The 15494-nt window shown below is 41.2% G+C and overlaps 1 protein-coding gene across 8 annotated transcripts in view; it reads left to right on the plus strand.

Moving 5' to 3' along the window:
• The window catches only part of GRIP1 (glutamate receptor interacting protein 1), a 389697-nt gene that overhangs the window by 108204 nt on the left and 265999 nt on the right, over positions 1-15494 (plus strand). For 2 of the 8 annotated variants that reach the window (XM_004675920.2, XM_004675921.2), the window contains exon 1: positions 14914-15207. The exons of 5 other annotated variants lie outside the window; for them this stretch is intronic. In XM_004675920.2, coding sequence (XP_004675977.1) covers positions 15153-15207 — 55 coding nt within the window. In that variant the 5' untranslated portion in view covers positions 14914-15152. Of the gene's footprint in view, positions 1-14913; positions 15208-15494 lie in introns of those variants that run through there. One more of the 8 variants, XM_012720454.1, reaches the window with a different exon arrangement.

Genomic DNA, 15494 nt, shown 5'->3' on the forward strand with positions numbered 1-15494 from the left:
CGCCATGTGGTCATCTCTTGGGTGGGGATGAAACTCATGCTGAAGTGGCTTAAGCATCTAGTGCTGTGTTTTAACCTGCTGTGCCACCAGGGAGGGCCCCCAAGATTTTTTTTAATTGTACTGTTCTTTCATCCATTCATTCTTTAGTGCCTTTAGTGTCCTAATTCCATGTTCATTTTTAGAGTCAAAGACAAATAAGACTCAGCTCTCCCTAAGGGATCTCATAGGCCAGTAGAAGAGATTAACAGTTAAACTAATGAGATAGTCCACAGCATCCCAGGCAAAGTGGTGGAGAGAGCTAAGACATTGATTTCAGAGAAAACTGGGGTGTTTCGGGTGCATTTTGTCAATCTGTATTGCTGGAGTTTTATAAACAGAAGTAGTGGATAGGGCTGGGGGAGTCAGCTGGAGACCACTTCATGCAGATCCTTGAAGGTAATCCTGCAGAGGCTGGAAGTGTTCAAGACAAAGATAATCAACTTGCTTGTCATCAAGGATAAGCAAAAGTTAGAAAAATGGATCTAAGGATTATGGGAAGGCAGTTAAAGCTAAGACTTGTGCAAAAATTAGGACACACATGATGTGCATGGAAAGCAATGTAGTAGCCATTGGGATGCGGAGGATTTGGTAGACAGTTGGACATGGGAGAGGAAAGAGGAATCCTGATGGTACTCAGTTACATGGCCTGGAGGCAGCCAGAAGGATGATGTGTCATCTACAGGAGGTACAATGAGAAGCAGAAATTGTCCCACAACAAAATCCTGTATCATGATGAAAAGTGGTTTTCATAATTACTACAGTGCAGAGTGTGCCAGTCCCATGTGGTTCTACATGGTCCCTACATGGGTCTGATGAACAACTGAAAGAGACTTTTTTGAGTTGAGATATATTATAGGTGTAAAATACACACCAGATATCAAGAACTTAGTATGGGGGGAGAAAAGGTTAAAACTTAATATTTTTTTTACATTTTTTTAAAGATTTGTTTATTTATGCGCAAAAGAACTGGGGTATAGGCCAGAGGTGTGGGGGGAGAGGGTGAGAAAATTCACCAGAGACAGAGTGGGGAGCAGCATAGGCAGATTGACAAGTACACTGCTGAGGGGAGCAGCGGGTGGGTCAGGAGAGGTCTGCTGCGCCATGTGGGTCACCTCCCTGCCTGGGAATCAAACTTGCGTTGCAGTGGCTGGGGACAGCTTCATAGCTTTTATTGTGTTTTAATTGGTTGTGCCACAGGGAGGGCCCAATTTTTTTTTTTTTACATTTATCATTTAAGTGATATTTTAAATATATTAGATTAAGTAAAGTAAATTATTCATTAATATAATTAATGTTTTAACTTTTTAAAATATAGCTACTAGAAATTAAAACAAAAAATTTATGGTCTCACATTTGTAACTTCCATTATGTTTGTATTGAATAGCACTGCCTTGAAAATCAGTAGATAATAGATACTTAAAAGCCTTGGGGCAGCAAGGATTTACAGAAGTAGCACCCTCAGAGGAGCAATGTGGCCAAAGCAGACTAGGTATATTTAGAATCTGCTGGCTCTTGAAGTACTCAACTGCATATTGTGAAGCCAAGGTGTTTCTAAAACTTTCCAGGAAGACTCCCAAGAACGACCTGGGGATCCTCCTATGTCCAAGATGTTTGCTTGGGGAGAGGCAGAGAGCGAGCACAGGGGAGCGCCGGGACACGGTGGTGGCTCAGAAATGAGGAGAGAGGCTGTGGAGCTAGCTCTGCTTCCTAGAGCCTTGTTATCCAAGGTGTTCCAGAAGCTCTGAAAGCATTTGACCTACAGAGGACTGCACTTCTGGAAATGTAGCTTATTTTAGAATGGTTTATGCCAAACACAGTTGCAACACTCAGCTTTTGATACACATGGTGCCTCCTAAAATGGCTATTTAATTAACTTATCTAGTACAGGAACAGGTATAAGAAAGAAAGGGCCCAGAAGTAAGTGAGGACCCTAGGAGGGAGAACCGCTGCCAGGCCGCATTGCCTGGGTAGAGGTGTCTCCACTAGGCCTGCTCTGGCTGCAGGCATCTGACAGCTGAAGCTGTTGTGTGATTAATGCCCAGCCTTTTATATCCTATGTATATTAATTATGCATTATAAAATAGGATGTTTTTCTCCTCCCAGTCTTTTCTCCTTATGCACCCTTCATTCATGCTTTCTTTCATGCATACACGAAAAAAAAATGTGTTAAGAACCTACTGTGGGGCCCTCCCTGGTGGTGCAGCAGGTTAAAGCACAGCAGCATGAAGCTATCGCAGCCACTGCAGCACGAGTTCAATCCCCGGCCAGGGAGCTGACCCACATGATGCAGCAGATCTCTCCTAACTTGCCACTGCTGCCCTCAGCAGTGTATTTCAATACATCTGCCTATTCTGCTCCCCGCTCTCTCTGGTGAATCCTCTCACCACCCCTGTACCTCTGGCCTGTATCCCAGTTCTGTATGCACACATAAATAAATCTTTTTTAAAAAGAACCTATTGTGATCAAGTCCTAGGCCCTGAGACCCAAAAGAACAGACTGCTTGTGACCTCCAGTTTTCAATACCCAGGAAAGTTGCCCTTGATGATTTACAATCATTGTTCCCGAGGACTGCAGGGAAATAGAAGAAGGAACTCCCTCAAATGCAAAATGGGGATAAATACAGTGCCTCTCGCAAGCATTTCAGCAGGTCGTGTGTATACGGCATAGAGTGTGCGGGGCCCGTGTAAGTGCCTCCATGCTGTAGCAGCTGCTGCTGATGGCATCCACCCACTGATGGGAAAGGTGACAAGAACATCAAGGTCCATTGACCTAATGGGTACCCCAAGTTCTACCTGGAATCTCGGCATCCCTGACCTTCTCACCTTTCCTTGACTTTGGCAGCCTCCTGACTCTCCCCCCATGCACCTGCTTTCTAGCGACGCTACCTGTGCTCCGGTCACTGCATCCCCAGGGTTGTCTTTGCATTGCTGTGGACACCAGCTCTGTCGTAGCCACATAAGAACTGTGAGTGCCGCCTGCCAGTTAACCCTCCCTGACAGGGTGGGAAACTGCCCGGTCTTCTCCAGAGGCTGATGGCAGGTGGGTCACCTGGTCCTTTCCCAGTCAGCCTGCATGAGCCTGGTGCTCCCGTTTCTGATCCTTTGCTGCCCTCTAGTAGCTACTGGGCCCACTGCACAGTCAGGATGCAACACCATCCCTGCTCCTGTGGACTGCAGGAGACTTGGGAAACTGAATCTCTGGAAGATGTCAGATGAAAGAGTTCAGAGTGACTCTGTACCAGCTTCTCTACTCCCCCTCACTTCTGCACTCCTTCCATCTGCATACCCTTTTAGGAATTATTGGAAGGTTTCCTCTTTTAGAGGAAAATAATAGAAACACCTTGACTTTCCCCCTCAGATTTGGTAATCAGGTATTGAAGCTGTTTGCAAAAAAAAAAATCCCTAAGGAAACTTTCAATGCTATTTGTATGGAAATAAAAGCTAAAAATAAGGTGGGTTTTTTTTGTTTTGTTTTGTTATGTTTTTTTAAAGTAAGAGACAAGGTCTTTCTGGGGTAATGAGCTCAGAAAGAGAGGATACGGTTAGGAGAAACCTTTGAGATTTGATAAAACATAGATTTCCCAAGAGGGAAGCACAGAGAGAGTAAGGTCTTTTTCTTGCTTGCGTTCTGATCTGCATTTGTTAGATAACTGTGTTACAAATTATGTCAACTCTGCATTTCCTAACAGGTTTTTTTTCACAGTGTACACATACACACACGCGCACACACATCAATATTACTGTTGCTATAAACCCTCACTGTAGGACACTTTAGAATAGAAAAGTAGAATAGAAAATTTCACAGATGAAGAATCTGAAATTTGGGAAGATTATTAGTTAAAATTTTTAGATCCTAAGTGAAAGAAACTCATACCAGATTAGTTAAAGGGGGACAGGATTGAGGGAAGTAACCAAAAAGTGTAGGGTATTAAAAGCATCGGAAGTGGGTGGACCCAGGTTCCAATATCTCCAGGAACCTGTTACTTTGTCTCTCTGACTCGTGTGTCTCCTCTGTCTCATGTGATTCAAAGCTAGCTTCTCCCAAAGCGCTATGAATACAGTCAGCTCCAAACTTAAAATTTAAGTCAGGGGAAACAACAGTATCACTCTGGGAAAACAACAGTATCTCTTTCATGGTAGTTCTAACAAAATTCCTGGGTTTGCATAAGCCCAGCCTGTGTAACTTCCTGTTTTTGGACCCATTCGTGTGGTGGGCTCCTATGTCCTGTGTGGTCAGAGGGCTAGCCCTGAGGGTAATTGGAGGATGTGTCTGTCCCATCCCCACTACATGGACCGAGCATAGATTGTCAAATGAAATCAAGATGGAATTATTCTTTTTAAAAATATATTAATCGCATCATCGTTTGTACAATGTATGGTTTCCCCGTGAAATTCCCACCACCAATTCCCCCTGTGCACCATCACCGTAGTCCCTTGTGCTCTTCCCACCCCTGTCCTAGTCCTTCTCCTTCCTCCACCTCTTCAGAATGTCTCTGATCTTGTGGGAATGCAAACTGGACCAACCACTATGGAAAGCTGTGTGGCAGTTCTTCAAACTACTGAAAAATGGAGCTTCCATATGCTTCAGCAATTGCACTCCTAGGAATCTACCCAAAGGATACAAAAACATTAATTCAAAAGGACACCTGCACCCCTGTGTTTATTGCAGCACAATTAACGATAGGTAAGCTATGGAAGCAACCCAAATGCCCAAACATAGATGACTGGATCAAGAAGATGAAGATGTATATTTTCACAATGGAATATTACTCAGCGATCAAAAATAGGCAGTTATTCTTTGAGTGGAAGATAGCTTTCATGGTATATAGGCACAAGTCAATTGTAGAGTTACAAGGTCATTCTGAGTTTGTTAGTTGGAATTCTCAACAATGTGCATAATGTCCTGAGTCAAAGTTTCCCCCACTGATGTATTTTGCTGGTGACAAAACTATCATTTTCACCCATGTGCTCACAGGACCCATGGGTGGTCAGCATAAAGAAGGAGCTCAGGACTTTTACCCAAGATGAAACTGCCCTTCTATGCTGTATCACATTGTCCACCGGAGGCCTCTGACTCTCTATTGTCTTTCAGTTCCATCATTCCTGGATATTTCATGTACTTTTCCGCGTTCGTACTTCCTGTCCTCATTTTGGTGTTACTTGAGTAAGCGATTCTAGTAATGGTAACATTTGTCGATTCATGGCATGTGTTCTAATGACAGCTTCAATACACATTGCTTAAATGGTGAAGGAGTTTATTTCATGGTGTCAGATACGATAATGATGTCCAGACTCACTTTTCCCTCATTTTAAATTCTTTAGATTTTTTATGCATCTATAAGACACCTGAAGATACTGTCATTTCAATTTTATTTGAGTGAGAGAAGTGTCTTAGAATTGAGGAGGCTCTGTTGTGTGGCTTGTTTTTAATGCCTGCATTCCTACTCTGGAAAATGACTCCTACAGCCACAAAATGAAAACCTTCAAAAAGCAGCTCCAACAGCAACTGTGTCAATGTAGAAGTTATTGTGGTACAAAGCTCTGCTGAAGATGGAGTGACAAAGTTTTTAGGTCTTTGTTACTGGAGGTAGAAACTTCTAACAACATATACATCTGTTACTTTCAAGATGGATTATGGTCCTGACAGCCTGTCACTTTGCACGTCAGGCCAGAATCTACAATCCAATTGAGTTGTATTTGTTGCTTTATTCACAAATCCAAGCCAGAGAAAATTCTTTTTAATTTTAGCACCTTTTCCTTTCCTCTCCCTTTGTTTCTCTTGCTGCCTCAGACTTCAGTGAAAAACTAGCTGGGTTGTGTGTTTCTTCATATTTGGAGAAAAACAGGGTCCTTATGAATCATCTTGTCAGATACACCAGGAATAAATCTGCCATGTGTACCAGAAAGGAGGGCGCATGGCACATTGCTTTTCCTTTTTCCATACCACCCTCCCCCCAAAACCCCTTAACAAACAGGCAGTCTTCAAGAAACATGTTGTTATTTGGAAGAATTTGTTCTTAAAGTGACAGACCATTTTCCAAAGTAATTTGTTAACTTCATTCTTTGTACAGGAGCTTTAGAAATGGTGTTGCTGATAAAAGAGATCCACTAGAAAGCCAATTCCCCCCCACACCCAAATTTATTTATTCAACAAAAGATTTATTGAATGTTAGCCATGTGCCGGGTATATTTCTAGCAGAAAATAAAACATACTTTAAATTCCTGCTTTTATTTAAAAAAGAAAAAACAGGTGGAGAAAGGTAGATAATAAAACAATTATTAAAATGTTGCTTTAGATGTGTTAGTGTTCTGGGGTACTGGAAAGGGCCATTTGATCCAGCTGTCTGCTAGGAATCTAGCTTCTTCCTGTGATCAGTCCTGTTCTCCTTGCACAAAGAGTTGGCCTTTTGAATTGATTGTGTTTCATGTCTTCTCCATAGCATAGATATTCAGGGACACATCCTAGGACTGTAGAAAGTGAATATTCCTATAAGTCGCTTTAGACTGTGCTCTGACAGCTATTGGTCCTTTCCATTTTGTTGATAGAACTGATCCCTAGTAGATTTCCCAATACCCATTATTCTTAAAATAATATATTCCAAGTGATCTGCAAATTGGGTATATGTTGTCCTAAGTGCATGAGGCTATTTATATGACAGCATCTTTCATTCAACCCTACAAAGAACAAAATTTGACTAGCACTATGAAATCTGAAGAATAATGCTGCCCCCAAAGAATTATCAGATAATACAAAACTAAAAATACCTTTTATTTAACACTATAGCCAGTGTATCAGTCTCACAACCAGAGGGTCCAGAGTTTTCATTTCAGTTCAGTTTTTTCTGTCTCTCTTTGTCAGAGAGTTACCACTGTTCATGGTCTTGGAACAAAAACAGACACAGCCAATGGAATGGATTTGAGAACCCATAGATAAAACTCACACATATATGGACAGACAACTAATAGATGAAAAGAGCAAAGAATATATGCTGGAACTAGGAAAGCCTCTTCAATAAATGGTGGTAGGAAAATTGGACTGTCACATGAAAAAGAATGGAACTAGATCACTATCTCTCAACATACACAAATATCAACTCAAAAATGGATAACAGACTTGAATGTAAGACCTGAAACCATAAAAAACATAGAAGAAAACATACGCAAAATACTCAATGATCTAAGCTTCAGAGATATCTTTGCAGATTCATCTTCAGTCGCAAGGAAAACAGAAGAGAATATGAACAGTTGAGACTACATCAAACTAAAAAATTCCTGCACTGTGAAATCAACCATAACTAAACTGAAGAGACACCCTACTGAACTGAAGAAAATATTTGCATAGCATATATCTGACCAAGGGACTAATAGCCAAGATCTACAAAGAGTTCATACAACTCAACAGCAACTACAACAAACAATAATCCAGTCAAAAAAACAGGAAGAGGAACTAAATAGGTTCTTCCCCAAAGAAGGCATATAGTTCGCCAACAAGGACATGAAAAACTCTTCATCATCACTTATTAGCATGAAATGAAAATCAAAACCACAACGAGATATCACCTCACACATGTGAGAATGCCCCATATCAAAAAGACCAGAAACAAGTGCTGGTGCAAGGATGTGGAGAAAAGGGAACCTTCTTACACTGTTGTTGGGAACATAGACTGGTCCAGCCCCTATGGAAAGTGGTATGGAGTTTTCCCAAAAGAATAGAAATCTATTTCTACACACACAGTACAGCATGTCTACTCCTTGATACCAGCCCCTCAAAATTCAAGAACACTAGTTGGAAAGGAAACCTGTCCACTTTGGCTTATTGCAACACTATTTACAATAGCCAACATGTGGGAACAATGTAAATTCCCCAAAATAGATGAATGAATCAAGATGAGATGCTCTATATATGTGGTGGAATACTACTCAGTGGTCTAAATGGATAAACTCATGCCATTTGCAGGAACATGGATGGGAGTTGTAAGGGATTATGCCAAAGCAAAATAAGCCAGAAGGAGAAAGATAAATATTGGATAGTGTCACTTACATGTGGATTTTTTTTATAATAGTTTATTTTTACATCACGTTGTGCCTTTTTCCATCTCAGTTGTAATCCCCATGGTCTTACATGTGCATTTTAGAGAAATCAAACAAAGGGTCCAACAACAACAAACTTTAAAGCCAAATCTTGAGAGCTGACCATAGAACGGAGGCATCCAGAGGAGGGCAAGGTTACTAGGGGAAGCACATGAACTAAAGTGGAGAGTTAGGGTGCTTTCATGGTGGGAGAGCTATGGTGACTGTACTTGAAAGGAAACCCTGTACTAGCAAAACACTAGCAAGGGTATAGAACAATGGTACTTAATTTTTCTTTTCGTTTCTTTTCTTTTCTTTTTTAAGTTACTGCTGTTTTTAAAACACTTGTTGGTCCCTGATTCTGGAATGAGTTCAGAGGTATTGCTATATGGAACCCAGCACCCAGGCCTACAACAACAAATGTTTGTAAGAGAAACCCCTGTTGTGGGTGGGTCTGCACGGGGAGGCTGGAGGCAGAGTAGGCATGTGTTGAATGGGTTGTTAAAGGTGGGCTTTAAGGAAATGAACTCTTCAGGGAAAGGGTGGTGACGTCAGTGAGTTCAGGCAGGAGGACCCAGCACTCTGTTGAGGATGAAAGGAGAGGAGAGGTAGATTTGGTTCAAATCTAGTTTGAAATGTGGCAAGGGGGCACCGAGAGACCTGAGAATCTCAGAAGGATCAGGGAAGGTGGTTTTGGAATGGCTTGAGATCAGAATTTGAGAATTAAAGTAGAGAAGTTGCTGCTTGCACCCTGAAAGGGAGAAAATACTGAAGAAAGTCCAAGATGTGACAGAACTTGGGGGAAGAGCAGGCGTAAAAGTCATGAGAACAGAGAAAAATGGTAGTGAAAGATCACTTTGTGCCCTTTCAAGGAAGAGGGATCATTTTAGTTGTTCATTCCAGCCCTCACTTCAAAAATCTGGAGTCTGGAATTAAATATCAGATAATCCCTGCCAAATTCATAGTGACTAAGGAAACTTCCTCCTACTATTCTCTGTCCTAGGCACTTAACACAAGGGACTCAGTTCACTATTCAAATTAGCCCAAAGATGATTTGCACCATTTTATAAATGCAGATCAGAGAGGTTAAGAAACTCACTTAAGTCCACACAGCCACTAAGGGGTAAAGGCAAGACTCAAAGCCAGGCAGTTTAATTTGGCCCCATCACTGCTCTCTCTGTAGGCTCAGTAAAGAGTTGGATTTCACCTGAACTTGTAGGGGTTCATTTCCAGCAGGCTTCCTCTTGTACGGCATTTCTCAGTTTATGAATTTTCCATGTTTAACACTTCTCACTAGATACTTTTTAAAAATAATTATGATGTTTATGCAGCACAATAAGCTTGTACCAGGCACTTTTAGCTGGCGGATCGCTAAGCTTCTTACCTGGGTGGGAGCTCTCCTTGCCTCCTGGTGTTTAGCGGGGCAACATTCCTCCCTTGCACTGTAAAGGGCATTAGCGCCCAGGCTGGATAAGCAAATAACACATGGAGTGTCATTATACCGTCCTTTCATATCACAACACACCAGAGGCTCGGAGCCACTAAGTGCTTTTTAATCACCCCAGATTTGCAAGAGTATGTCCTAATGACACTTCCTAAAGGGCATCATTACTTCTACAAAAATGTTTTCTCATAAAATATTTGTAGAAAATGCCTAATAAATCCTGTCTTGGACAATTACACCAAATCTCCACACCCGTAGAAACTTTGTCAGCAAATTAGGTCTCGCTTTTCCTGCTTTGGGTAGGATAGTCCTCAGCTGCGCACGTCAGTGTCAAGTTCAGTTTGGAAGTCCGATTTTAGTGTCTGGTCTCACATCGACACACTTCATAAATTAAGTGGCAGGCAGTGGTTACAGAGATTATCGCATGTTTGAGGCTAAAAGTTGCTTTCAGCATCTTTGAACAGAACACTAAAGTGGCTAATTATAATTGAAGGCTGAGTCATTGAGGTTATTCATAGGAGCTGAAAAGAGATGGGCATCATGACCATATATGAACAGTAAAAAAAGAATCTAATTAACCTAGATTGTATGCTTCGGAATAAAGTTTCAGATTCTACAAAATAAATATAGATGGTAGGTAGATGGATGGATGGATGGAGAGATGGCTAGATGGGTGGACAAAAAGACCATAGAATAGTTCACATACAACCATAGTTGCCTATTATTATTATTACTATTACTATTGTTATATTTTATCATTATTATTGTCTTATAGTTACCAGTAAAACATCATTACATTTTTTTGGACTAGACCTTTCCTATAGTAAGTTGTCAGAGTACTTAAAGGAAAGGAGAGTTGGCATTTCTTATACCTGCTTGGTAAAAAATGTATGTGTGGTGGAAAAAGAAAATACTGGTCACATTTTAAGATCTCCATGCCTATTGTGTTCGAAAATACCCTGAAGACTTGGGAAAAGCTAACACTTCTAACTGTGAGGGGAAAATCACTAAATTATATTTAATACTGGCCAATTAAGGATGCTGTGTATGTTTTTTTTTAAGTCTAATTGATATTTTTAAGATTTATTTATGCGTACAAGAACTGGGTTACAGGCCAAAGGTGTGGGGTGAGGGTGAGAGGATTCACCAGAGACAGAGTGGGGAGCAGAACAGGCAGACTGATGAAGTACACTGCTGAGGGAAGCAGCGGGCGGGTCAGGAGAGGTCTGCCACACCATGTGGGTCACCTCCCTGGCAGGGGATTGAACTCAGTGTTGCAGTGGCTTAGGATAGCTTCATAGTATTGTGTTTTAACCCTTTGCACCACCGGGAAGGGCCCACTTTGTACTATTTAAGTAATCACCTAAACATGTTTAGCACTTTGAATCAACTGCATTCAAGGAAAAAGAAAAGTAATAGTTAAATAACCAAATGGGAATTATCAAGTGTGTTTTGTAACAGACATTTATAAAATCAGCTGAACAGACAAAGAAGATACAAATTATTTTCATGTTTTCATCAGTCTGATGATATAAAAGAATGAGATGTTGGTGGAGTCAACCTCATTGTTTCTCATTCTTTATTAAGAATTTCCCAGTATAGGTATAAGACAAGATATTTGTAACTTACGACTCTTTCTTGTTGAAATCAGAAGAATCTGCAAATAGCATAGTTTATTTGTGTGCTATAAATGGTAGGGGAAAAGTGACTATAATGGAGATATGTCAATGAGATGAGAAAAAAATATCAACATAAGATAATTTTTGTATGTGAAGGGGCAAGGTTATTGCTACTGCTAGACGGTGATGCTAAATAATTTTGAAAAGATACTGGAATCTTTGAGCTAATCTGAAGGGTTACTTTTGCTGCCCTGACTTCCCATGGTATGATGAAATTTGTACCATGCTATGTTAATAGTGAAATGCAAAATATTGAAAAGCAAAGACACCCAGCAATCAGAATGGACAAACTGTCTAGTAAGGGTGGACATCTGTGGTAAATACCTGATACCTGATTGTCTGGGTTCTGGAGGTTTCTAGTTACTTTTGGCCACCGTGATTCTGGACACGTGGTCCAGAGGGAACAGGCCAGAAAGAAGGGGAGGTCTGCTGTAGGTTCGCATCCTGTCATAAAGTGTAACTGTACTTTAAGCTTCTTTGGTAGTTGGAAATTTCTCCCTTTAATTGATATCATACTCTCTGTCAGAGGAAAAGGAACACAGTAAGAGTGCAGCATGCAGGAAAAGTATTCAGTTAGAATGAGAAGCTTTACATTTTTTCCTGTGTGCCACTACTTTGAGTGATGTTTCTGAAAGATCCTCTGAGAACCAGGGTCCTTATCTAACAAAATTTGGAAACACATTTTCTCTAGTGACACATTATTTTTGAAAGCGCTTTGTAATCTGTGCATACAGACACAAAAGCACATGTAAGCTCATATCCCAGGAAAACTAGTGTTTTAAAGAAATCCTGAAACAAGAATTGTCACTTTAAAGTAATAATCATCAGGCCCTCCCTGGTGGTGCAGCAGGTTGAAGCACAGCACTGGGAAGCATACGTTTGTTCCCCGCCCCAGAGGTGACCACATGGCGCAGCAGACCTCTCCTGACCTGCCCACTGCTCCCCTCAGCAGTGCACTTTGTCAGTCGGCCTGTTCTGCTTCCCAGTCTATCTCTGGTGAAGCCTCTCACCTACCACACCTCTGGCCTGTACCCCAGTTCTGTATGTATAAATAAATCTTTTTTTTTTAAGTAATAATCATCCATGAGTCCAGCAAATCTGTGTTTTCATTTATTCATTTTTTAAGAAACCAAGTTCATAAACACCTCACTTTGCAGTTTAATCAGATGCATATTTTGTACCATTCACCTGTTTTCTATCTCCATAGCTCTCCCTGGGTCACTCTCAAAGAGCATGGTGTAAAGTTAGAGTCATCTAGACAGTTGAGCCGCCATAACTAACACGGATTGATTATAGGGTGCAAAGACCACAGGCTTACATTAATCTAGTGGTCAAGAAATGGAAGTCACTCTGTCCCGTGGTGGCTTGTGTGAGGAAGCTGCTTCTGTTTCACCACTGGCACGGCCATTTGGAGCCTTTGTTCACCTGGTCAGTGGACAGAAGGAAATGTGGATTGCTGCAAGGCATTTTGTCTGCACTGGAGTTCAGGACCTGAGGTTAGGCTCACATGAGGTCAAAAGGGGAAGAAAGCTGATCTGGGAATGGCTTCCATGGAAATCTCTGGGGACTCAAGAAGCCAAAAGTGGAAAAAAAGGAAACACAAGGCAGATTCATTCCTTTCCTGGCATAGGGAGAGTCCAGGATGGCTCCATTTCTGAGAACTTCCCAGGGCTGAGCCTGAGTGGGCTGATTGAATACATATAGATTAGCAACTACAACAGCCACAAAGGGAAAAAATTTGAGTTCTCCCAGAACCTTTTGAAGGGCTCTAGGATTTATTCCCCCTCCTGCCAGAAATATAAACTTTTTAAAAGCTCTGAAGATCATTCTTAGGACTAGAGAACAAAATTTTAAAATTAAGTGTTCTAGTAAAAAAAGGAAATATTTTATAATTTTAGCCTTAAGGAAGAAGCAAATGAGATGTGAATAGGCAGAATGGTAGGTGGGGGAGGGCGAATTCTTTTATAATTTTGAGTTTTATTCGAATAGACATCAATAAAATGGATTTGGAGTGGTGGTGTTTCATGGGCAAGATTTTGTTAATGCTGTCTGACAGCTACATATTCTTAGCGCCTGAATATAATAAAGATGTTAACTTTGGCAAAGGATCTTTAAATGAGCTAATTATAAATATTTATTTCACTTTAGCTAAAATATTTATTTCACTTTAGCTAATAACCCAATTCTCTAGCACCACTTAGAACAAAACATATCAGGAGGGGTAAAATATTACCAGGGATGACCTAATAGAGAAGAAAATGAGATGGGTTGAAATTCAAAAACAGATTTATGCTAATTGGGACAATTATATAATTTGATTCTGTAATATAATCCATTTAATACAGTCGTCTATTGATTAGCGGTGGCTGATTGCTTTAGTTAGACCATCCTCGGTAAAGGAAAGTCTGGGTTTTTTTGTTTTTTCTTTTTCCCTCAGAAATCTTTAAAGTAGATGCTTATGCTACTCACCCACCCACACAGAAATTATTTTTCAATTGGACCCCAAATAGAAAACATATATTTCTATATTAGTGGATTGAAATTACTTGACTTATCACAGAATTTATGAATGAAGGGTAGGAAGCTCTGTCACAAAGTTGGGGATTCTGGAAGTTATTTTAGAAACCAGCTTGAAAAATTGTAATTTTTTTACAGTCTTAAAAGTAAGACTTTATGAATAATTCATAGAATCCTAGAAATAATAGTAAAATAGTTTGGCCAGTGATTCAACATTTCACTTTGCCTCGCTGATATTTCTTAAGTTCCTGGCCAACTGTGATTTTTGTTTTCTGAATGTTTGCGTTCACTCCTGTGGGAGATTCCTGGATCTGGATTAAAATTCCATACCAAATGTTATTTTGTGTTGACTCTACAGTGAGTAGGCTGGTGCTGGCAGGGGAAGAAATGTGCTCCGCCTTCTTGTCATTTTGTGAATGGATTGTGAAGGTTTTGTTAATTTGCTCTTTACTCTACTGGAGCAAATACAGATATCTGCTCTGTAGCAAGATGGTTTTATTTACAACACAAGAAGAATGGTTTGGGGGAGGGATGTTTGGGAAATCGGATAATAAAGTACATTAAAAGTTGAAAGACTTGCCCTTGTTTGCTTCATTTCTGGTATCTTTAGAGACAGTCCTGACTGTTATGCTTTCCAGCCAAGTCCCATTTAGGAAAGGGTGACTGAGGGGAGAGACTCCACCTGCCGGATGAGCTGACTTGCCTGAGTCCTCTGCCTGTGCCCCTTCACCTTTCCTCTCTAACCCTAGACCGCCTTGAGCTTCCAAGATTTGTAAAGTGCCAAGTAGGTCTTTCTGGCTCTACATGGACTGCTTCCCTCCGGTTCTGCTGAATCCCAAAGATAAACTGCTTCCTCTTTGCCTTCCTTTCTTGTTGCTAAAAGCACATCGCGTAGGATACACACCGTTCTGCCCAAAGTAAGAGTGCAAGTAGCACACTTGCCTTTCCAGTTCAGTGACACCCATCAAGCTCACAGACTGGAAGCTGAGACAGAGAGGGGTGGGGTGGCTGAACGGGCTGGAATGCTTAGCTCTCCGCCTAAAACTGAATGCTAGGCTCAGTGCTTAGTATTAGATTTATGGAATGGCTCCTCTGCCAGCCTGGTCCCTGCTTCCACAATTTGGTGCTTTGTTGCTATCGAAACAGCCTTACTTTCTAAGCCATTGTGATGGTGCAGGGGGAGGAGGCGGTGGCGGGCAGGGGTGGTGGTAGTAGTAGTGAATGACACAGCTTTGCCAGATGACATGTAGCGGACCTCTGCATCAGCCAAGAGGAATTAAGCTTTGTCACTCCCCACTGGGACTACCTCTCTCCTGGTATGTGCGCACGGAATTCATATGCTGCTGCTGCGGCCGCTAGAGCAGAGCCCTGAGTACACTTTGCCACGGAAAGCAGTGAGCAAGAATGATAGCTGTCTCTTTTAAATGCCGTTGTCAGATTCTGAGGCGACTTACTAAAGGTATCGTGCTTTCCTTGTTATTCACTCAGTGAGTCCGTTGCAGTAGCCTAGAAACACAGTTTAATGGTTTTTACTCTCGAATAGGACTGCCTTTACAATTTATTGTCAGGCAACAAAGAACTCAGTGAAATATGTTTAGGTATATCGGTGCAGGTAGATTGGCTTGCCTTTCTGCCCCTCCATCCAGGTTGTGCTCATGCTGAAATCAGAGACAAATCCGACTTGTGCGATTTCTTTTTCTTCCTTTTCTCTTAACGGCTTCATTCATGGGGGGGGGGGGGGGGGGG

Source organism: Condylura cristata, unplaced genomic scaffold, assembly GCF_000260355.1.
Source record: "Condylura cristata isolate star-nosed mole 26May11 unplaced genomic scaffold, ConCri1.0 scaffold00004, whole genome shotgun sequence".
NCBI classification, from domain to species: domain Eukaryota; kingdom Metazoa; phylum Chordata; class Mammalia; order Eulipotyphla; family Talpidae; genus Condylura; species Condylura cristata.